The sequence below is a fragment of the Ictidomys tridecemlineatus genome, chromosome 11 (genome assembly GCF_052094955.1).
Source record: "Ictidomys tridecemlineatus isolate mIctTri1 chromosome 11, mIctTri1.hap1, whole genome shotgun sequence".
Classification (NCBI taxonomy): domain Eukaryota; kingdom Metazoa; phylum Chordata; class Mammalia; order Rodentia; family Sciuridae; genus Ictidomys; species Ictidomys tridecemlineatus.
Genome location: NC_135487.1, coordinates 123333316 through 123356465, shown reverse-complemented (window position 1 = coordinate 123356465; position 23150 = coordinate 123333316). Strand labels below are relative to the sequence as shown.

Below are 23150 nucleotides of genomic sequence, written 5' to 3'. Positions count from 1 at the left end.
CCAATTCAGTGTAGAGAGCCAGAGACAGCTGTGTGTCTCCTGGCTGGGGTGACTGGGACAGAGGTGTGTCTTCAGCTAAAAAGAAGGAGATGAAAGGAGAAAAAGGAAGGGAGGGGGAGGGAAGGAGTAAGGAGAGAGTAAAAAAATTTGTGGTTCATCTGATTTATTTTTTTTTCTTGAGTTTCAGGCAACCTGCAGGCAATGCTGGTTTTGTTAAAAACAGTTAAAAAGTCCACTCCAGACTGACAGGTTGGTCTCATAGAAATTATTTTATTGGTATCCCCAAACATTCTGAGGTCTGAGGACATGAATTGCATTCCCCTGGAATAAGAGTTAATCAGTAAAGATATGGATAAATTGGTGGAGATGATGCAGATTCATTGGGAGACTTACCCAACATTCAATTTGACAATGATTTATTGAAAGCCAGCTGTATGCCAGGCACCATGCTGGGCTCTGTGTGTACATCAACTGGAGTTGGGCTTTGCTTTTATGGCCTCTCGAAGTTGTTGGAGAACCAGAAATGCCCCCAGCCCCATGTTTCTGCAACAGAAGAGAGATGTGGAGGAAAGAATGTGGTCTTGCAGGTTGGGAGCCCTGGGTTACTTTAGTTTGGGCTTTGCTACTACCTGGCTATGTGGTCATCATCATCTGGTTTCCTCCCAGATCTCAATTTCTTGCTGCAAAATTAGGGTTGTCCTAACCAACTTTCAGTTCTCTCCCCACATTGACAATGGTAATTACAAATCTGTCAAAGTGCCATAGGTGCCCAAAGGAGAGATGGTGGGTGGATACTGGTGGGGCTTAGGGAAAGGGCAGAATTACAGTAGATGGAGATGATGGGAAAGGCCTTTCAGGAGAAGGAATTGCAGAAGGGCTGAGCTAGGAAATGGAGAAGAGCACCTCTCAACTCGGGGCAGGGTCTGGAGGGCATGTTGATACATAGGGTGTTCATTCACCCTTCACGGGAAAGTGTGGGGAAACACAGATGGCGGCAGCCACCTTCCCCCACTCAGGGTGGCTGATAAAACACAATATGCTGCAGAGAAGTTCTGTATGCCACAGCAGCTGGCGGTGCTCTGGCTGAAGGACTGCTTCAGGAACAGTGTGAACTGTGTACAAGTTACATGGAGGGCAGCCAGGCCTCCTGCACCTCAGCTCTCAGTAGGGTTCCTGGTCCTGTGGCATCAGTGTCACCTGGAAGTTTGTTACAGAGAATCCCAGGCTCCACCCAGCCTCACGGAGCCAGGATCTGCAATTTCATAAGATCCTCAGGTATTCCGGAGGCACATTAAAGTCTGAGAAATTCTCTTTCTTGATAAGCCAAATTCCTCACCCCAGCTGCTTCTCTTTTATTTCTTGCTCAGAGGAAACAGAAGTACCTCCTGAATTTTCTCGGGAGCATGCTGAAGCTGGATCAGATGCCAGTTTGATTACCCATAGTTTCTTCTTCACTTATTCAGTCAAATGGTAATTTGCATATATTCCAATATGCATTCTAGCAGTGTCCTTGGGCATCCTGGAAGGTTGGGGAAGACCTGGGAACCGGAGTGCAAAGTCCACTCACTTGGATGAATAGATATTGGCACAGGCGCAGGAGAGGAGTTAGTCTCAAGTCAGGTGACCTTGGAGATTCAGACAGGTTGAAAAGCATAAAGTGCAGTCCACTAGAAGGACATCCATATGGCGTCCATCATCCTAGGGGCGTGTGCTTCCCATCTGGCAGGCTCCTGCAGTCGTCCCAGGAGGCTGATAGCAATTGAGAAGTGTACCCACGCGGGCAGGACCTCCCTGCTGGAATTGAGGACTGTCAGGACCCCCCTCCTCCCCAGCTGACACTCACTAAGGAAGCCTGGAGATGCAATGGGCCCCGAGTTGGGAGCAACTTATCACTAGATTAAAAAAGGAGCCACGAGGGCAACGCTGTAACCTAGGAAATAAGTGGGAGTCCAGCAGGGCTCTGGGCTCGGTGCAGACAGAGCATTTGACACAAAAGCTGCTGGATGTGGCCTGGGGTGGCTTCAATCTTCCCATTTCAATGCTCCTTCTTCCCCATGGAGAGCACTGGGATTCAGAGGCTGAGACAGCAGTTGGGGAGATGCGTGGACTCATCTGTGAGGAGCCGGGGAGGCCAGCTGGTGGGGCCCGGAGGCTGGGGTGCGTGCCTTCTTCACCTTGGCGTAGATGACAGAGGAGTCCTAGGAGGAAGGAACACTTAGGCGGGGGCCAGAGCTGTTGGGCCCCCGGGCGAGGCAACACAGGTCAGGAGACTCACCGTCTGATGGCTGAGGCTGTGTGCAGAGGCCGCTGTGGAAAGAAGGGGAGCGCTCAGCTGTGGAGGCCCACTCAGAGCTGTCCCTGTGCCCCGTGCTATAAGGCCAGTCCTTTCCGCCCTAGGACCTCTCCTGCCCAGCAAGTGCCCATTCTGTCCTCAGCCTTGGAGCGCTGACCAGCCCCCTCCTCAGCACCACCTCACGCTTTGCTCCCCACTCTGAGCTTCCAGAAGCTCTCAAAAGAAGGGCTTCACCTTTGACCTTGGTAGTCCCTTGACCCTAGAGTCACGTCACATATTATGGAGCATTGTCTGAAGCAGGCTTTAGAGAGAAGATTCTGAGTCCTATCTCCCTGGGACGGAGCCCTGGGTCTGCCTTGCCACCCCGGTGGTCTGGGGCTAGTCACTCAACCTCTCCTGCCTCACTTGTCACGTCTCTATGATGGGAATCCGCATGTCATCTGCCTCTGGGCTTATTGCAGAGATGTATGCATCTATATGATACAGGCACATACTGTGCACCCGGTTTTAGATGGATAATTCCTATCATCTGTCATGTGCTGAGCAGTTTCTGTGTGCCAGGTACAGTTCTGAGTGCTCTAAAGAAAATAAACTCGGGGCTGGGGTTGTGGCTCAGTGGTAGAGTGCTCTCCTAGCACGCGTGAGGCACTGGGGTCGATCCTCAGCACCACATAAAAAGGAATTAAAGATGCTGTATCCACCTGCAACTTAAAAAAATAAATAAATATTGAAAAAAAAAAGAAAACAAACTATCATATGCAAGTATACTACAGTTATATCCTTCTATATCTATATATGCTACAGGTACAGTTCTAAGGGATATCTAAGATATTTATACATATGATAAATATATATTTATAGATATTTATTTGTATCCTAGTTCTAAGGAAATATATAGCTGAGATCTTAGATATAAATATATATCTTAGATCATATATATGTATCTCTCTCTAAGATCTCTTTCTATATATACAAAATTTTTATTTACACCCCTATATAGCCCTGTTCTAAGGGTTTGATCTGTCTACCGACCAATCTATCAATCATCAATCTATATCTTAAATATATGTTAGATCATTTGTATATACACACACACACATATATATATCTTAGATGTATCTTAGATCTACAATGATGGGATTGGCGTCCTTAGAAAATGAGGCACAAGAAAGATGATCCCTCTATCATGAGAGGATGTAGCAAGAAAGCTCTTGTTTGCAAACCAGGGAGAGGAAGAGGGGACCCTGACCATGTTGGGAACTGTGAGCAATAAATGCTTATTTTGTAAGCCAACCAGTCTATAGTATTCTGTATAGGAGCCCAAAATACGACAGCAGAGAATAATAGTCCTGCTCCATTTTATAAACAAATGGCTTTACAGAGGGTTCAGTGACATCCCAAGGTGATGGTTCTATGCTGAGTTAGACTGTACTGAGGCCATCAGTTGAGGACAGAGAGAGCAGTACCATGTGATGGGCTTGGGCTAACCCCAAACAGTGTAGGCACAAGTTGAGAAGCCCCAGTGAACTAGGCTGGGGGCAGCTGGCTCTGTGTCTGGCTGGCCCAGTCCTTCTGGGGAGGAGGAGATGGAGCAGTAGGCTGTCGACGTTGAAGGCTGGCCAGAACCGGTGCTCCCTCTGCTCTTACCTGAATTTCTGCTTTCCTTCTGGAGGCAGGACACTTGGGAGTAAACCACGTCTTCTCCTCTAGAATTTACTTAGAGAGAAGTTGACGTGTCAGAGGACAGGAAGGAGCTTGCCTCTTAGCTGAGCCCTGTCCTCCTCCCCAGCCTGTTTATTGTCCAAAAGGACGAAACCTTCTGGGTCTGTGGGCTGTCGCCCCTCACCTCCGGTCCCAGCTCTTTCCCACACCGACCCTGTGGCCCAGCCCAACGGCGTGTCCCTGGTCCTCACCGTTCATGTACACCGGCTGCAGCTCTATCCATCCTGGCACATTGTGGTAGGTGGGGTCCTGGGGGTTGGAGTCTGAAGAGCGCCTGTGAGACACAGGAACACTGGTGTTTCCCAGGGGCCTGACACAGTGGCTATGGTGATCCCTCTCAGTGAGTTTTTACCCCAGATGGGCAGACAAGCCTGGAATCATATTCATGACTATGAATCATGAGGAATTAATACCATATGTTATACTTTATGGCCATCAGGTATGTAATAGGCACTGCACTTGGAGCAATAGAAAGTTAGTTCTATTTTATCTCCATTCTACAGGTAAAAAAAATAATGGAGGTTTTACAAGGGGAAGTGACTGACCATGACCATGTGACTAGAAAAGGGAAAAACCAAAATTCAAACCAGGCTCCAGAACCTCTACTTTCACAGAGATCAGAATCAGAAAAGGTCTTAGGAACTCTGGATGGTTTAGATACTACTCCCACTGCTACCAGGGGTTGCCCGGGGATAGTGTTAAGCCACAGTGTGGCTACTGAAGTCAGCCTTAAGGATCCAAGACAGTGGCCCTTCTTCAGCTGGCAGAGTGACTTCACTGGGTGACCAAGGTATGTGGCTCTGTCTTCTTGGCTGTCATCACAACAGGTCTTGGTTATGTTGGCCAAGTCCAGAGCTTTCCAGGTTAATTAAGCTAAGTCATCTCAAGACATGGATGGACTCAGGGGGCACAGTGGGCACTCAGACAAACAAGCCAAGAGCTAGGGGTGGTTGTATAAGGATGTGAGCTGAGAAATAAAAAGTAATGGATACTTGATGTGAGAAGAAGGCCTCTACAGTTGAAGTGGTGGATGGGAAGGTCCTGGGAATTGCCTTGAGGTATCCCAACAGAAGTGGCGACGTGAAGCGGGTACCACCCATCTCAGCATCATACAGCAGAAACTGGGCTCTTGGTGATAATCGGGTTCAATTCCATTGTATACCCCATGGGAATTTCATTAACTACATGGAAACACAGCCCAGGTCTTACCTGGAGGGGTCAGAGGCGGTCCGTCCCCCTGTGAAAGAAAGCACAGAGGTATTTGATTTAGGAAAAGAGGACCTTCTTAGGGGGCCCAGCCGCAGGAGACTTACATAGAAATCACCAGGCATTGCTGTCAATACAGTCTGAATCCTTCCCAAGGGAGGTGATATATGGGGCCCAAACTACTAAACCCCGGCCTCCAAAGGAGTATGGTTATAATGTGAAATAGGAGTCCACAAACTGTAGACCTTTATCTTGGAGTTTTTAAAGAGTGATCTTTAAAAATGGCAGGCAGTTTAATAGCTGCAAGGCAGGAAAAGAGACTTTATCATCTACAAACATAGTGTGCATTTAAAAAAAATCAACAAGTTACCAACTCCTATTTGGCTTCTGTTTTTCACTTCTGTTTCTCAGAGTTGATGTCCTCCTCTTCCCATCGCTTAGGGGTCTTTGTAGATACCGAGGGAGGCATGTTGCAATTTGGGGGGTTGGATAAGCTGCATGTCACCCAGGCTTGCTCCACTAACACGGCTCTTTCAGCAGTTTCAGATTTGGTAAAGAGGGCTTTGGGGGACCCAGTGGGAAAGGTGAAGAAGGATTGTGGGGTGGAAGGAGAGGAGGTTTTGAAAGCCCGGGGTACGGTCACACAGTCGGCATGAGGTTGAAGGAAGGCAGAGGAGGGAGGGGCTCAGGCGGAGGTGAGCCAGGAGCTTCTTACCTGCTTTCCTCGAAAGCCAATGGTAGAAGAGCAGAGCGCCAGCAGCAAGGACCACTGTCCCCAGCAGCCCCCCAGGGACTCCTGGGGCCACAGGACCACTTTGGCTCTCCGTTAGCCCTGACGGGGAGACCCCATGCGTGAGCCCAAGACAGAGGCTTGTGGCCTTCAGCTGCTCTGAGCCCTGAAGCTGGTGCCTGGCCTGGGAGACAGGACGAGCCTAGAGGCCCAGAATCCCTGAGGCCAAGCGGGTGTTGGTGTGGCACAGGACATGGCTCCTGGCTTTGTGAGGCAGGGCGTTGCCATGATTGAGACAGGGCTGAGGGTCAGGATGGACAGTGGCCAGTGAGAGAAGAGCCAGCAGGTAAACCCTGAATTCGATGATGCTCTTTGTCCCTGCCCCCACCACAAGTGGGAAGCACTCTCTTGATAAAGCCCGTGAGAATGACCAGACGGTCCCTGGAGGAAATTTTTGGCTCACACCTGTGCCCTGGGGGTAAGAAACTTACCTGGGATGAAAATTGCCGCCGCCTCACTGCACTGGGCACCCTGGCCATTGTCGGCCTCGCACGAGTAGTTTCCAGAATGTTCTGCAGTCAGGGAGAGGTTGAAGGATGCCCCTCCCCCAGAGGGCACCGAGCTGTTTCCCAGGGTGACGTCCTCCAGGTAAAACTGGTACAGGATCGGGGGAGAGCCCCTCAGGGCCTCGCAGTGAAGCTCCACCACGTCCCCCACCTCAGCCTGGGCCCTGGGAGCCCTGAGGGTGAGCACAGGGCCGGACACTGGAACTGGGACAAAACAAAATGTCCATGGCAGTTTCCACTTCTAACATATTTGTAAGAAAAAGAAAAGTGTTATAAACAAATGGAAAAAGTCAGAGCTCAGACTCTGAAAATGAATTGAAACAAACCATAGTTAATGACTTTGATGCATAAATACCTTTTCATTTACAGTAATATTCAATAGAAAAATGTAGAAAGTGATGAAAACTTCAAATAGTCAGTAAATATAAAAAGACTTTTATCTTCATTATGAATACATTACATGTATGCAAGTAAAAACAACCTGAATACAATACAATTCCTTTTCCTTCTCACCCGATTAGCACAGCCCAAATGGATGGATAATGCCTACAAGGTAAACAGGCACCTTGTTATTGACTAGGTGAGAAAGCAAATTTAAGACACTTCTTTGACAATTTGAAAATATCTACCAAATTTAAAACACTTTGAAAGCTTGGCCCAGCAAAACTATGCCTAGGACCATCTCCTTAGGGATACTGACATATTGTAGGTCAAAATTGTTTGTATAAGGATTTCTACAATAGTGAAATATCAGAAATGACCCAGTAGACCAAGTAATGCAATAACGAAAGATAGCTAAGATGCATAGGTGTATTTTTAAGTGAAAAATGGAAGTTGGGTAACTATATGTGTAATATGATCCTACTTGGGTAACAAATTCTGTGCCTCAATGTTCATAGAATATTTATGGAAAATACTCATGAAACAGTTAACAGGTAGTTATGTATAGGAAGAGAAGTTGGAAAGAGACCTTTGTGTTCACTTATACATTACTGTTGGAACTGCAAATTGGTACCACCACTCTGGAAAAAGTATGAAGATTCCTTAGGAAACTTGGGATGGAACCACTATTTGACCCAGTTATCCCACTCTTGGGTTTATATCCAAAGGACTGAAAGTCAGCATACTCTAGTGATGCTGCCACATCAATGTTTACAGCAGCTCAATTCACAATAGCCAGGCTATGGGACCAACCTAGGTTCCCTATAACAGAAGAATGGATTAAAAAACAAGTGGTATATATACACAATGAAATATTACTCAGTCATATAGAAGAATGAAATTATGGCATATGGTAAATAGATGGAACTGAAGAATATTATGCTAAGTGAAATAAGCTGGTCCCCCCTCCCCCCCAAAAAAGAATGTTTTCTCTGATATATGGATGCTAAGTCACAACAAGGAAGGGGAAGATGAGAAGTTCCTTGGACAGACAAAGGGGAATGAAGGGAAGGGAGGCGAGATGGGAATGGAAAAGACAGTAGGATGAACCAGACCTATGTGACTAAGTTATGCTAATTCTATGTATGTCTAATATGCCAAAATACACTCTACTGCCATGTATATCTAGAAAGAACAAATAAATTAAAGAAAGAAAGAAAGAAAGAAGTAGACCTTTACAACGTTGGTCCTTTGGTAATACTGGATTTTTAACATTCAGATAACATTTCATGATATGGATCTTGAAACTAGGACACACGTCATAGAGAGGAGAAACTGCCTCCCAATCTGCTCTTCTGGGTGGTTGCTGTTCTCCGTGACTTGGGTCCTAGCTCTGGAACTCACACACAGTATATCCAGGATGTTCAGGAAACTCTTTAGCTAGGTTGATAATAGCAGCAGAATAACAGGTGTTTGTGCCGGGGAATCATAGGAACAAGGGGAGAAGGATGATCAACAGTCCCAGTTCAGAGGAAAACTGTCTGAGGCAGGTGCTACTGGGACAGGAGGTCATAGAGCAGGAGCAAATGATCTGGCTGAATGGGAGAAACCACACCTCAAATCAGTTCACCTCCCGGGGACTTGGAGATCACTGCACTGGCTACCTCGAGTAGAGACTGGATCCTGAGCTAGCAGGATCAAATTATCCTGTTTCTTTAACTTTGTCTCTATTCCTCAAGATACTTAGGGATTCAGCCAAGAAAGACCAAGAGTGTAGACCTAGGTTTGGCTTTACCTGACTCTGGGGGTAATCGTACACCATAGCATAGTCTCCCGTTCCTGGGACGAATCCCGGAGGTAGGGACAACCCTCTTCTCCTTTTGCACGAATCCTTCTAGGAAACTTTGTGTCTCTATGTTCTATATTCCCTGTCCAGGAAATTATGGGAAATTATGGCACAATTTCCATCTAGGACAGGGAAATTATGACACGATTTCCATCTAGCCGGATTTCCCACTTTACGGATGAGGACACTGAGGTCAGTATAAGAAAGGTGCTTGGTGAAGGTCATATAGGAAGTTGATCTTTAAAGCCAAGTCTGCAACATTCATCGTAACAGCCCTAAGAGACTTTTTCTTTACCCTGGGTCTCCCTAAACAAGGTTTAAAGGTCATCGCCAAACAGATTAAAAGCTCAAAAGAAGCACTTTTCCTTTGGTTATTACACTTAATGGCAAGCAGTGAAAGGACAGCTTAGAAAAGACAAATTTAATTGATGGGGGCGATTTTTATCCCATGTCACCCTGCTGTCCCCTCCTCTGCCCCTGTCACCTGTGCCCATCCTTTAAGGACCCAAAGGCTGGGAGGCTGTGCGGATGTTAGCAGAGGATTTTAATATGGAATATGGATAAAACTTCTATTCCTGGGAATGAAGTGAACTCAGGAGTAGAAGCTTCTTGGAAGTCAAGGAGAGAAGAACCCAGGCAAGGAAGGGTCTGATATTTGGGGGGAGCAGAGAAACCCATCCTCAGAATCCTTGGGCTTCCTTAAACCACCTCAGGAGGGAGCTCAGATGTCAACAGGGCTCTGCAGGCGGGGAGAGGCTGCGAAGGCAACCAGACAGGAGCCCGGGGAGCGCTGCACCTTTGTCTGGTGCGGTTGGAAGGGAAGGCACCCGCAGGTCTGGCTTGTGCTGCTGGTGGGCACAGCCGGCTCACCTGTGACAATGACAGTCACCAGTTCACTGTGCTGCATCCTCAGGTCATTCTCAGCCTCACACGAGTAGTTTCCAGAATGTTTCTCCATCAGGGAGAGGTTGAAGGAGGCTCCTCCGCCAGAGGGGGCCACTGTGCTGCCCAGGGTGACGTCCTCATGGTAAAACTTGTACAGGATCGGAGGAGAGCCGCTCAGGGCCTCGCAGTGAAGCTCCACCACGTCCCCCACCACAGCCTGGGCCCTGGGAGCCCTGAGGGTGAGGACAGGGCGGGACACTGGAACTGGGGGAGGAAAAACAGCCATCAGCTCTTTCTGATTGAATATATTCTTCCACACTACAGACATTTCAAACAGGACAGTGATTTTCTTGTTTTTTAATGACCTTGAGACACAAATGAGAGCTCATCCTTTACACATTCTCAGAACCTTATTCACACCTCAGGAAACACTGACATGTGTGTAGTTATTACACACCTGTGGTTTGGAGAACTGAGATGTAAAAACCCAAGCATATGTGAGGAATCTGAAAACAGATGAAATTGAAACCTGTGCATCTGATAAGGATGAAGGGGGGAAGGAGAAACCAGCTCAACAGAAAGTGAAGGAGAGGAGAGAGCTGTTGCATTTATAACCAGGCATGGAATTGAGTCTGGGCTACACTAGAAACAGGACTCACAAGAGGATGGGCATTGCAGTGTATTTGCTTATTTTTATATTTAATTAATCAATCACAAATTACTGAATACAAGGTATCCATAAGTTCCACAATGGTTGTATCTAATGGATATTCAGTGGTGAGAAAGACATAGACCCTGCTCTCAGAGCTTCCAATGCAGGGGAAATGGTAGGCAGAAACTGAACAAAACAGAAATTTAGAGTCAAAGCATTGATAATTGACACCAAAGATCAGGTGCTAAGAAAGGTTGAATACTGGGACTGGATCTAGCACAGATGAGTCAGGGGAAGCTTCTCATGGCATTAGAAATTAACCATGGGAAGAGGGAGGAAAGAGGAAAGAGGAAAGATGAAGCAGGTAGACAGTATGTGCAAAGGTCCTGGGCTGGCAAGAAGGTGAGCATAGGTGGGGTAGCACTGAGGGAAGGCTGGAGAGCCAGGCAGGGCTTCCCACGCCATGCTGAGGATTTTGATCCTTCTTCACTAAGCAATGGTATCAGAATTCTGACCTTGTTTGGCACAAAGGACTGTAGTGGGGGCAGAAGTGAAACTGAGGGGTAGTTAAAAGTCACTGAATGACGAAGGCTCTGACTAGGGTGGTGGCAATAGAGATAGAGAGGATTCAAAGAACACCCCTCAGTTTCTGCCTTGTGGATTTGGGTGGAGCAAGTGTGGTGAGCAGTGGATGGAGCAGGATCAAGCAATGGTGTTTCTAGCTGTGAGAGAAATGGAGCAAGTCAAATGCCCACGGAAGGAGCCTATGAGGAGGGATGCTTAGAGTTGTGAGTGAGAAAGGGATAGTTGGTTTCCTGAAGGTTCTGAGGATGCATGAGAGGATGGAATGTAGAGATCAAATGGAAATGTTCACTGACACCAGGAGAAGAGTCCCCTGCTCCACACCTGGGGGAAAGGGGGCGTAGTTACTGACTGGGTGGAGAGATAGACAAACACTCAATTTGATGGTAGGAGTCAGAGGTTTTCTAGGCAGATGGATGAGGGAGGGAGAAGGAGAGTGATTGAACTGGGAGTTCTGTTGAGGTCTGAGGACAGTAGTGACAGAAGGAGTTGCTGGAAGGGCAGGAGGTCATGGTGAGTAGTAAGTGCTTAAAATGGTCTTTTAGGGTTGGATGCCTGTGTTTATGTGGGGTGGATGATGGACGTGGGAAAAGGACAGGCCATGGTGTTGGTCACGAACATAGACATAGACATGTGGTCATTAGAGTCATGGAATGAGGGCCAAGGGATCAAAATACATGGAGGTCTTTGGTGATCTCTGTGAGACAACCTGGTAGTTGAGTCTTTTCTCAAATTTAGCGATGGTGAAGCAATGGGTGGAGGTGGATCAGTGAGATTTGACCAGATCTCAGCTCATGACAGTGGGACTTGGTGATATTGCTGAATGGAAAAGGGCATGTAAAAAAGCAAGAGTGAGAAAGTTGGGAAATTTCCTAGCAGGGTTCTTCGATGAGAGCCGAAGTTTTTCTGGCAGAAAACAGGAGAAGCTAGGGAGAAATATGTGAGGTTTCATAACAATGGCTGCAGAGCATTGCTAGTAAGAAAAGTACAGCTAGAGAAAGGAAGGTACAGCTGGAGAAAGGAAAGTACAGTGAGATAAAGGAAAGTACAGCTAGAGACAGGAAAGTACAGATACAGAAAGGAAAGTACAGCTGGAGAAAGGAAAGTGCAGCTAGAGACAGGGAAGTACAGCTAGAGACAGGAAAGTACAGTGAGAGAAAGGGAAGTAAAGTGAGAGAAAGGAAAGGAAAGTGAGAGAAAGGAAAAAACTGCTAGAGGAAAAAAAAGTACAGCTGATAAAAGGAAAGTATAGCAGTTGAAAAAAGTACAGCTGGAGAAAGGAAAGTACAGATAGAGAAAGGAGAGTACAGCTAGAGAAAGAAAAGAACAGCTGGAGTAAGGAAAATACAGCTGGAGAAAGGAAAGCACAATTAGAGAAAGGAACAAACAGGTAGAGAAAGTAAAGTACAGCTGGAGAAAGGATAGTAGAGCTAGAGAAAGGAAAGGACAGTAGGAGAAAGGAAAGAACAACTAGACAAAGGAAGGTACAGTGAGAAAGGAAGGCGCACTCCTCCACCTGTGAAATCCAGGCACACCTGCTCTCCATGTGGCTGTGAGGCAGCAGGCCTGCCATGACAGCCCCCAGGGGGTGCTTCTGTGGAAACTGAGCTCCAGTCTCGCCTACTGGGGCTGGTGGGGCAATGGTCTGTCCCTTCTGCTGCTGTTAGTGGGAAAAACCAACTTACTTTTGACAGTGAGTGTCATTGTGTCACTGCGTTGTGTCTGAGCACTGTTGGTGGCTTCACAGAAGTAGTTTCCAGAATGTTCTGGAGTCACAGAGAGACTGAGGGATGCTCCTCCTCTATAATGGGCCTCTCTGCTCCCCAGGGTGACATCCTCATGATAAAACGTGTATGTGATGGGGAGGGAGCCTCCCAGGGCCTCGCAGTGAAGCTCCATCACGTCCCCCACCACAGGCTGTAACATGGGAGCCCTGCGTGTGAGGACAGGACGGGACACTGGAACTGGGGAAGGAAAAACAGCCATTAGCCTTTCTGATTGAATATATTCTTCCACACTAAAGACATTTCAAACAGGACAGTGATTTTCTTGTTTTTTAATGACCTTGAGACGCGAATGAGAGCTCATCCTTTACACATTCTCAGAACCTTATTCAGACCTCAGGAAACACTGACATGTGTGCAGTTCTTACCTGTGGTTTGGAGCACTGAGATGTACAAACCCACGCATATTTGAGGAGTCTGAAGGGATGAAATTGAAACCTGTGCATCTGATAAGTCAAAGGATGAAGGGGGGAGGAGAAACCAGCTCAACAGAAAGTGAAGGAGAGGAGAGAGCTGTTGCATATATAACCAGGGATGGATTTGAGTATGAGCTACATTAGAAACAGGACTCACAAAAGGATGGGCATTGCAGTATATTTGCTCATTTTTATATTTAATTATTCACAAATTACTGAATACAGGATATCCATAAGTTCCACAATGGCTGTATCTAATGGATATTCAATGGTAAGAAAGACACAGACCCTGCTCTCAGAGCTTCCAATGCAGGGGAAATGGTAGGCAGAAACTGAACAAAACAGAAATTTAGAGTCAAAGCATTGATAATTGAGACCAAAGATCAGGTGCTAAGAAAGGTTGAATACTGGGACTGGATCTAGCACAGATGAGTCAGGGAAGCTTCTCATGGCATTAGAAATTAACCATGGGAAGAGGGAGGAAAGAGGAAAGAGGAAAGATGAAGCAGGTAGACAGTATGTGCAAAGGTCCTGGGCTGGCAAGAAGGTGGGCATAGGTGGGGTAGCACTGAGGGAAGGCTGGAGAGCCAGGCAGGGCTTCCCACGCCATGCTGAGGAATTAGATCCTTCTTCACTAAGCAATGGTATCAGAATTCTGACCTTGTTTGGCACAAAGGACTGTAGTGGGGGCAGAAGTGAAACTGAGGGGTAGTTAAAAGTCACTGAATGACGAAGGCTCTGACTAGGGTGGTGGCAATAGAGATAGAGAGGATTCAAGGAACACCCCTCAGTTTCTGCCTTGTGGATTTGGGTGGAGCAAGTGTGATGAGCAGTGGATGGAGCAGGATCAAGCAGTGGTGTTTCTAGCTGTGAGAGAAATGGAGCAAGTCAAATGCCCACGGAAGGAGCCTATGAGGAGGGATGCTGAGAGTCATGAGTGAGAAAGGGATAGTTGGTTTCCTGAAGGTTCTGAGGATGCATGAGAGGATGGAATGTAGAGATCAAATGGAAATGTTCACTGACACCGGGAGAAGAATCCCCTGCTCCATACCTGGGGGAAAGGGGGCGTAGTTACTGATTGGGTGGAGAGATAGACAAACTTTCAATTTGATGGTAGGAGTCAGAGGTGTTCTTGGCAGATGGATGAGGGAGGGAGAAGGAGAGTGATTGAACTGGGAGTTCTGTTGAGGTCTGAGGACAGTAGTGACAGAAGGAGTTGCTGGAAGGGCAGGAGGTCATGGTGAGTAGTAAGTGCTTAAATGGTCTTTTAGGGTTGGACGCCTGTGTTTATGTAGGGTGGATGATGGATGTGGGAAAAGGATAGGCCATGGTGTTGATCATAGACATAGACATGTGATTCTTAGAGTCATAAAATGATGGTGGGATGGAAATGTTTAAGGGATCTAAGTACATGGATGTCTTTAGTGATCTTTGTGATACAGCCCGGTAGCTGAGTCTTTTCTCAGATTTAGCGATGGTGAAGCAATGGGTGGAGGTGGATCAGTGAGATGTGACCAGATGCTCAGCTCATGAGAGTGGGACTTGGTGATATTGCTCAATGGAAAGGGGCATGTAAAAAAGCAAGAGTAGGGGTCTCGGATGGGACCCAGGTTGCTCTGGCAGAGGTGCAGGAGAAGCTAGGGAGAAATTTGTGGGTTTTCATAACAATGGCTGCAGAGCACTGCTATAAGAGAAAGTACAGCTAGATTAAGAAAAGTATAGCTGGAGAAAGTAAAGTACCAATAGAGAAAGGAAAGTACAGCTAGAGAAAGGAAAGTACAGTGAGAGAAAGGAAAGTACAGCTCGAGAAAGGGAAGAACACCTATAGCAAGTACAGTAGAGCTTCAGAAATAATTCTTCAACTAGAAAAAGGAAAGAACAGCTCGAGTAAGGAAAGTACAGCTAGAGAAAGGGAAGTACAGGTGGAGAAGGGAAAATACAGCTGGGAAAAAAAGGTACAGCTCGGAAAGGAAGGTGCACGCTCCTCCACCTGTGGAATCCAGGCACACCTGCTCTCCATGTGGCTGTGAGGCAGCAGGCCTGCCATGACAGCCCCCAGGGGGTGCTTCTGTGGAAACTGAGCTCCAGTCTCGCCTACTGGGGCTGGTGGGGCAATGGTCTGTCCCTTCTGCTGCTGTTAGTGGGAAAAACCAACTTACTTTTGACAGTGAGTGTCATTGTGTCACTGCGTTGTGTCTGAGCACTATTTCTGGCTTCACAGAAGTAGTTTCCAGAATGTTCTGGAGTCACAGAGAGACTGAGGGATGCTCCTCCTCTAGAATGGGCGTTTCTGCTCCCCAGGGTGACATCCTCATGATAAAACGTGTATGTGATGGGGAGGGAGCCTCCCAGGGCCTCGCAATGAAGCTCCATCACGTCCCCCACCACAGGCTGGACGCTGGGATTCTTGAGGGTGAGGACAGGACGGGACAATGGAACTGAGGAGAGAAAACATGTTAGCTGACGTTAGTGTCTTCTTAAAAAAATTTCAAACAGTTCCCCATTAAAATAATGTTAAATTTACAGAATTATATAAAATAAATAAGAAACATTCTATCATTTATCTTATTCTTATTTTTCAGAGATTTCCTCAGTTGCATATGTGTTAATAACTTTCTAAGCCGTTTCTATGTACAAATATACTTACATCAACACATAAATACAGTGAAAACCACAGGCAGCGGATCACAATACACACTCTTCCGCAACCTGCTTTCTGCCTTAGCAACCTACCCTGAGCCTCTTTCTGTGGTATTTATGAATGATCTGCACCATTCACTTAAAAGAACAAAGTTTATATATATGTATATATTTTTTTAAGAATTTTTTTAAAGGTGGACACAATATCTTTACTTATTTTATTTATTTTTATGTGGTGCTGAGAATCAAACCTAGTACCTCACAAGTGCAAGGCAAGTACTCTACCGCTGAGCTGTAACCCCAGCCTCAAAGTATATTTCTTTATATACAATAAAGTGCAACTCTTATGTATGTAAAATTTTGTACAGATATTACCTACTTTACAAACCTTGGAATATTCCATTGTGTTTATTTACTATAATATACTTAAGCAATTCTTTCTGAATGAATGGTTAGGTCATAATTTTAAAATATTTGTGTAGTACTGCATTAAATGATCCTGTAGATATATCATTATATATTTGTGCATGCATTAGGATAAATTCTTAGAAGTAGAATTTCTTGGAGGAGGTATATGAACAGTTTAAATAATGATAAATTACTCTTTAAAACGTTGGACCAATTAACACCTGCACTAGGGGAAAATAAGTATCTGTTTCCTCATACCTTTTTCAGTTAGGTTTATATTTATTATTTATTCTCTTTTTCTAGTCACTTCACTTGAATAATTCACTCATTCTCTCCTGTGTGACTCTACAGGCTGCTAGTTGGTTTTCCATGTAACTTTACTAACCCATTAATGAATTTCTAAAAATACTCAGAAATGATTTATAAAGTGGAAACTTTGAAATTTGTTATTAATTTTATAAAACGTTTTCCATTTTAATTACTGACATACAGTAATTGTGCATATTTATGGGTACAGTGTGACATTTTGATATTGTATACAATGTGGAATGATCAGATCAGGGCAATTGGTGTGTTTGTCGCCTTAGATGATTATTTGTTTGGAAGCAACATTAATTTAAAAAAATTGTCAAGTCAAATTCTTTTTTGTTGCTCATTATGAAATAACAGTGATCACAAGAAAATAATTGTTATTTTACTTCCTCTCCTGCTTCTGACCAGATGATTTTTCTTCATTACACATATATTTTTTAAATTTTCAGTGTTTGTAATGGTTTTCTTTCTTTTAACGGATTTTTTAGTTGTAGATAAACACAATACCTTTATCTTATTTATTTATTTTGATGTGGTGCTGAGTTTTGCCCAGTGCCTCACACGTGCTAGGCGAGCGCTCTACCACCGAGTTACAGCCCCAACCCTGGTTTTCTATTCATAACCATAGTTTTCACAATTGGTTGGCCACTGTTTCTGCATCGAAATATGTGGTTTTTCAACCTTGTGGTACAATATTCTCACCTGAATATGTGTTAAAAAATATTGTTTCTCAAGTCTTACTTGAGAAATTCTGAATTTAATATTTTTGGAGAGGAGCTTAATGAGAGGATTTTTGCCAAGTTCCCAGGTGATTCTCATGTGCAGCCAGGGTTGGGAAACCCTGATCTACTAGGTTCAGTCTGTATTTTCATATCACGTTTCCCTCCTTTATGTTGATTCACATCTTGAGGGGCTGGATTTTCTCAAGAAGTAATTTTTTTTTTCAAGAATGGTTAAAGGGCACTAAATTCCCTGAGTTTCTGCATTTTTTGACAGTGACTTTTCAGTTTGATATAAAATTCTCCGTTCTCATGCCTCTCCTCGAGGTCCAAGTCTGGACACCACACTTCTCTCTTTGGCATCCACTACTGTGCAAAGTCAAGGACCAACTGGATATTTTTCTTTCTGAGATGACTGCTCATTTTTTCCAAAAACCCTCTCTCTCACTCCACCCCGCTTCCTTTCCCCTCTGCTTCTCTTCTCTCTCTTTCTTTCACACACACGCGCGCGTGTGCACACACACACACTTTAATTCTGAAGTTCAAAAACTTAATTGAAGATAGTCTTATGTACATGCTAATGTTTTCTTCATTTTAGGAAATTTTCAAATTACATCTTTGAGTTTTGTTTTTCTCTTCAGTGTGGTTTTCTAATCTGTTTTTGAAATCTGTTATTTATTTTTAAAAATGTTTTTCCACTAGAAGCATTTAATTATCCAAACATGGGGTATCTATTGTCTGCTTTCCATATTATATTTTTGCCTCTTTTTTCTGTTTTGCATTCTGTATTGTTTTCTTATAATGATTCTTCATTCAATTAACATTTTTTAGGGGTATCTCTTCTATTCTTATTGCCTTACATTGGATTTTATTTCTAGAACATCTTTGTAATTTTCTTTGTTTCTCCCAAGTTCTGCTGAATGGTTTTCTTATCTCTTCTTATTATTTTATCGTCTTATCATCTCTTCTTTGACCTCTTTAATTTATTTTTGAACTTTTTTTGAGTCCATATTTTCTCTAATTGTATTGAGACTATCTAGAAGAATTTGAGAGTTTTTTTCCTGTTTTCTGTAGCAATTCTTCTTCATAAAAGTACTATGTCATCTTCTTTTCTCCTTATAATTTTAAAAATTTTAATTGACATAGTAATCATATCTATATTTGGGGCATAGTGTGCTATTTTGATACATGTATACGGTCAGGATCATTAGTTAATCCATTACCTCAAACATTCATTATTTCTTTGTGTTGGGAACGTCAAAATCTTCTCTGCTAATTATTTTGAAGTAGACAGTTAGTTGTTGTCAATCATAGGTACCCTCCCAATGTGCTATAGAACATTAGAAATATCCCCCCTTTCCAAGTGCACCCTTATTAACCATCTTCTTCCCCGACCACTTCCCAGCCTCTGATAAACACTATTCTATTCTTGCACAAGAATAGAAAAGTTCCAAATGCCCAGTGTCACACACTGTTAGGCTCAGGGAGGTAGGGAAGACCTATGCCATGAGGTCCTGTACTCTTAGAGCTTATATCCCACTGACATTGAGGGAGACAGACAAGGAACAGGAAGTAGAGAGGATTTAGATATTGCTAAGTGTGAGGACATAATAAAACATTATAATGGGTTAGTGGATGCATTAAGGCTGGGGGCTCTGGTTTTGGAATCGTCATATTCTTTCCTTTCACATCCAGTCCTCTGCAGACCTACTGTGAGAGCTGTAACTGCTTGAGACTTCTTTGGAGAAATTATGGTGTGGCCCAATATTTGCCCACATGGCGGTGCTTGCAGCTGAACTACGAGTGTTAGGGAGAAACAGGTGAAGCATCTGTGCATCAAGTGAAGAAAAATTGGCTCAGAAGACGGAGGGCACAAAGTGATGATTTGTGAAAAGAAATGTGTTGGGTAGAAGCTGGGGGGGTCTCTGAGCTGTCATAGGGTCAGGTTGAGCCAGGGATGGATAAGCCCTGAGGCCTGGGTTTGCTGAGAGTCGAGAAGGGTGTTAGGCTGACTGTGATAGGAAGCAGGAAGGTTCCCGCAGACTTGTGAAGGGGCCTGAGAGAGAGGGCTCTGACCGGGGATGGGCTTAGCAGGAACTCAGGGCTTACCCAAGACGGAGAGCCTCACAGCCGCACTGCGCTGGGGACCATATCCGTTATCAGCAGTGCAGTAGTAGTTCCCAGAATGCTTTGTGGTCAGAGAGATGCCCAAGGATGCTCTTCCTGTAGAGGGGGTTGAGCTGCTGCCCAGGGAGACAGACTCATGATAGAACTTGAACAGGATCGGGGGAGAACCTCTCTGGACTTCACAGTGAAGTGTCACCCGGGTTCCTTCCAGGAGCCAGTTCTCAGCAGGGCTGAGGGTGAGGACAGGCCGAGACACAGCGGCTGAGGGAGAGAAAATGAGTCAACCATCACTTCTGCCTCTTCCCTGTAATTGCCATCTGGGGCCAGAGCAAACGGCCAGACTCTAGTCTCTCCTGGCCCTCAGGGTGGTCCAGCAACCTCCCAGGCTTTCCTCCCATCCCTCCCCATCCTCCATCTGGTCTGCTCCCGTCTATTCCTTCTCCGTCAGACCCCTGCCTCTTCCTTCCTGCCCCCCTTGACAGGTGACCTGCCCCCCTTTTGCAGAGATGAAGCCCTTGGGGAAGAAGTCGCCTTATCTTGCTGCCACCAGACCCCCATCCTTACCCCCATCAGCTCTTGGCTCCTCCCCTCTGCTCTGTGACCTTGGAAGAGTTATTCCTTGGGTCAATCCAAATAACAGAGAGAGATTCTCTAGAGATGAAGTGTATGGGAGACCAGCAGAGCACAGCAAGGGGATACACAGGCATGAAAACTAGGAACCTATCCAAGGAGGCTGAGGCAAAGGGGAGTTTTTAGGGGTGAAAGGAGGAGAATTACATAAGATGGTTCTGAAACAGTAACCCTTGACTATACAAATGAATAATAAGGGTGGTGTCTGTCCAAGATAAAATAGTTGTTGGGCAAATGCTCATACAAAAATATTTTTTTTGTGTGCAAGGGTACAGTGATCTTTATGCAAGGCTGTGTTTCTGGAGTCATTTTATGAATAGTTGTTGTTATCAGGCGTGCATGCATGAGTTCCCCCTCCTCATAACTTCCTGGCTTTGTTTGTTTTGCCTAGGGCTTGACGAAAGTGACTCCATTTTGATTCTGATTGCCCAAGGTGGGTTCTCCTGTTTCTTGACCCTGTGCACACCTGTCTCTATCCTGGATATAAATTCTCTGCCTGCATCAGCTTTCTCCAAACCTCATTTGGAGTTGTTTGATCTTGTTGGACCCTCTTCATGTTAGAAAAGCAACAAAACAATATAATAGCAACATTGCTTGCGCTTAGTGTTTTCTGTCTCCTCTTTCCTGTGGACAGGCTTCTAGAAGAGATGACCTACATTTACTGGCTCTCTGCTGTACCTCAAACTCATTTCTTGCTTATTACCACTGGTGTTTATGCCAAATCTACTAAAGTTGAGGTTTCCTATTTATGAATATAACAATAATGATGCTATTCATAATAACAAAAGATACTTGCTATTATGACAGTAGAGTTCTTTTAACTATAGGTCTGGCATATATGTGTCTCTGTCATGTGTAATATGTAGATATTTACATGTGTTAACCATCAAAACCATTCCCTGAGGTAAGCACTGTAGCTGTTCCTATTTTACAGATGAGGAAACTGAGGCTCAACAAGGTTGTCATACAGGTAATAAGTGGTGAGGCAACAGTCAAACCCTGGTACTCCGGTTATAGCCTCTGTTCTACCAAATAGGACTCTGTGGCTAAATGCAGAGCCTGAGGCTGGATTCTTGTCTTCCATCACTTCCAGCTTGGCCTCCTCTGAATTGGCCCACTATCTTTTGCTTAAAGCAGGATCTTGGTTTAGTGTCTGTGTGAACCCTCTCCTAGCATCTCGTCCCTCAGCTGGGACCCTTTTGGTGTCCTTTCTCCTCAGCTGAGACCGGCCTGGGGATACTGCTCAACAGTACCTTCTCTTCTTGGGTTCTTACATCTGCTCCCCGTTGGTCCCCAATCTGGCTGTTCTACCATCCATTCTTCATCCTACAGCTGCGGTGATTTTCCCCAGCACTAAAACTCCTCCTGCATCCCAGGTTACCCTTTTGCATAAAGCCCACAGGCTTTCCTAGTGTGGAGGGCCAGGCGGGCCAGCCGCCCTCCCTTCCTCATCCTCGCTCCCGGTCTTCACTCCATCCTGCGGCCAGTGGGTCTGACCTCCTACTGGCCCCCCGAGTATTGGTTCTTTAGCACATGCCTTTGCCTGGAACCCAGCCTCTCACTTCTCCTCCCGCCCTCCCTTTCTTTTCCTGAAATGTTCTCTTTCATCTTAGGGTCTCAACTCACACAGAAGGGGTTTTCAAGTTGCCTTAGTTCTCCTAAGAAAATGCCTCTCGTCTCCCAAGTCAGATTGGTGGGCCTTGCAGGTTTGCTTCTGCCACCTCCAGGTATTTCTGTCCCTCAGGTTGACGTTTGTCCTAGGACTCATCTGCATCTGCTATTAGACCTCAAGATGGGTGCACTTGGCACAGCCTGATGTATCCTTAGATGTCAGTGCAACGCACCCACAGGCAATATGAGGTGAACACATGGGCCACCACAGAGCACTTCAAACGTCTCTAAACACCTTTGATAATGGTATCCCTGTCTCCAGTTTCCTGGTCTCTGAATGTCAGGGACACAGACTCTTTATCTCTGCCATGTGAGATCTCTCTGCAGGGTTCCCTGGTCCTTTCTTTCATAACTTGCACATCTATTGTGAGAGGGACTGGGTTCTGCCTTCTCTTCCAGAATGGGTCTGTTGTATTAGAGGAGGTCAAATCGAGGCTGATTCCAGACTTCACCAAAAGTGGACTCTCTGCTATCAGTACAGTCCCCAAATCACACTGTCTCCCTAAAAATGGGGCCTGGAATTTTGTCATGTGGATGGCCCAAAACTGACATTCAAGTCTCAATAGAGTCCATTTGAATTATATGAGAACTACCTTCAAGAGCCTTCAGGTCATTAGACCAAAAAACCAAGGTCACGCTGTCTCCTGACCTGTGTCCAGCCCCTCCCTTGACTCTGCCTCCTTATACCACTGCCTAATCAACTCTTAAAAATGCTCCAACAAGAGGGACATTTTGGATAACAGGGATCCCGTCTATATCTTATGCTGCTTGATACACTGATTGAACAAATGTCTGATAGTAAACTAACAAGAGATACCTCTGGGCTCTGGAAACTGATTTTAGAGCAACTGTCTGATTTTCCTCCCGGAAGATCCACGGGACAAGTAGAGAGAAAGGGAGAATTGGGGGTTCTTCCTGGTGAGGGGCCAGGAGAGAGAAAGCTGTGTGACATCCAGAGGTGTGATGTCACCCAGGCTGCACAGGCAGCAGGGGGGATGGCTGGTTTGGAGAGGGGAGTGGAGAGTACATCGGCTTTTCCCAAGGAAAAAGCACAGGACACTGGGAAGTGGGAGCACATTTGTGGAGGGGTCAGAGAGAGGGGTGGGTGAATGGAGGAAACCACGGCTTACTGGCGACCGACAGGCTCACAGCCTCACTGCGCTGGGGACCATATCCGTTATCAGCAGTGCAGTAGTAGTTCCCAGAATGCTTTGTGGTCAGAGAGATGCCCAAGGATGCTCTTCCTGTAGAGGGGGTTGAGCTTCTCCCCAGAGAGACAGACTCATGATAGAACTTGAACAGGATCGGGGGAGAACCTCTCTGGACTTCACAGTGAAGTGTCACCCGGGTTCCCTCACGAACTCGGTTGTTAGGAGGACTGAGGGTGAGGACAGGCCGAGACACAGCGGCTGAGGGAGAGAAAATGAGTCAACCGTCACTTCTGCCTCTTCCCTGTAATTGCCATCTGTGGCCAGAGCAAACGGCCAGACTCTAGTCTCTCCTGGCCCTCAGGGTGGTCCAGCAACCTCCCAGGCTTCTCTCCCCATCCCTCCCCATCCTCCATCTGGTCTGCTCCCATC

General features: G+C 45.6%; 1 protein-coding gene across 1 annotated transcript; it reads right to left on the bottom strand.

The window, feature by feature from the left end:
* Positions 1-250: 250 nt before the first annotated feature.
* LOC144368736 (Fc receptor-like protein 5) lies at positions 251-23149 on the bottom strand. Its single transcript, XM_078027853.1, has 9 exons — positions 23053-23149; positions 22701-22979; positions 19252-19530; positions 15223-15501; positions 12549-12827; positions 9615-9893; positions 4207-6721; positions 2276-4009; positions 251-2198 (listed from the first exon to the last, which is right to left on the bottom strand). Exons 1-7 carry the CDS (start codon positions 23147-23149, stop codon positions 6411-6413), a joined length of 1803 nt encoding a protein of 600 aa, XP_077883979.1. The 3' UTR covers positions 251-2198; positions 2276-4009; positions 4207-6410.
* Position 23150: the final 1 nt, after the last annotated feature.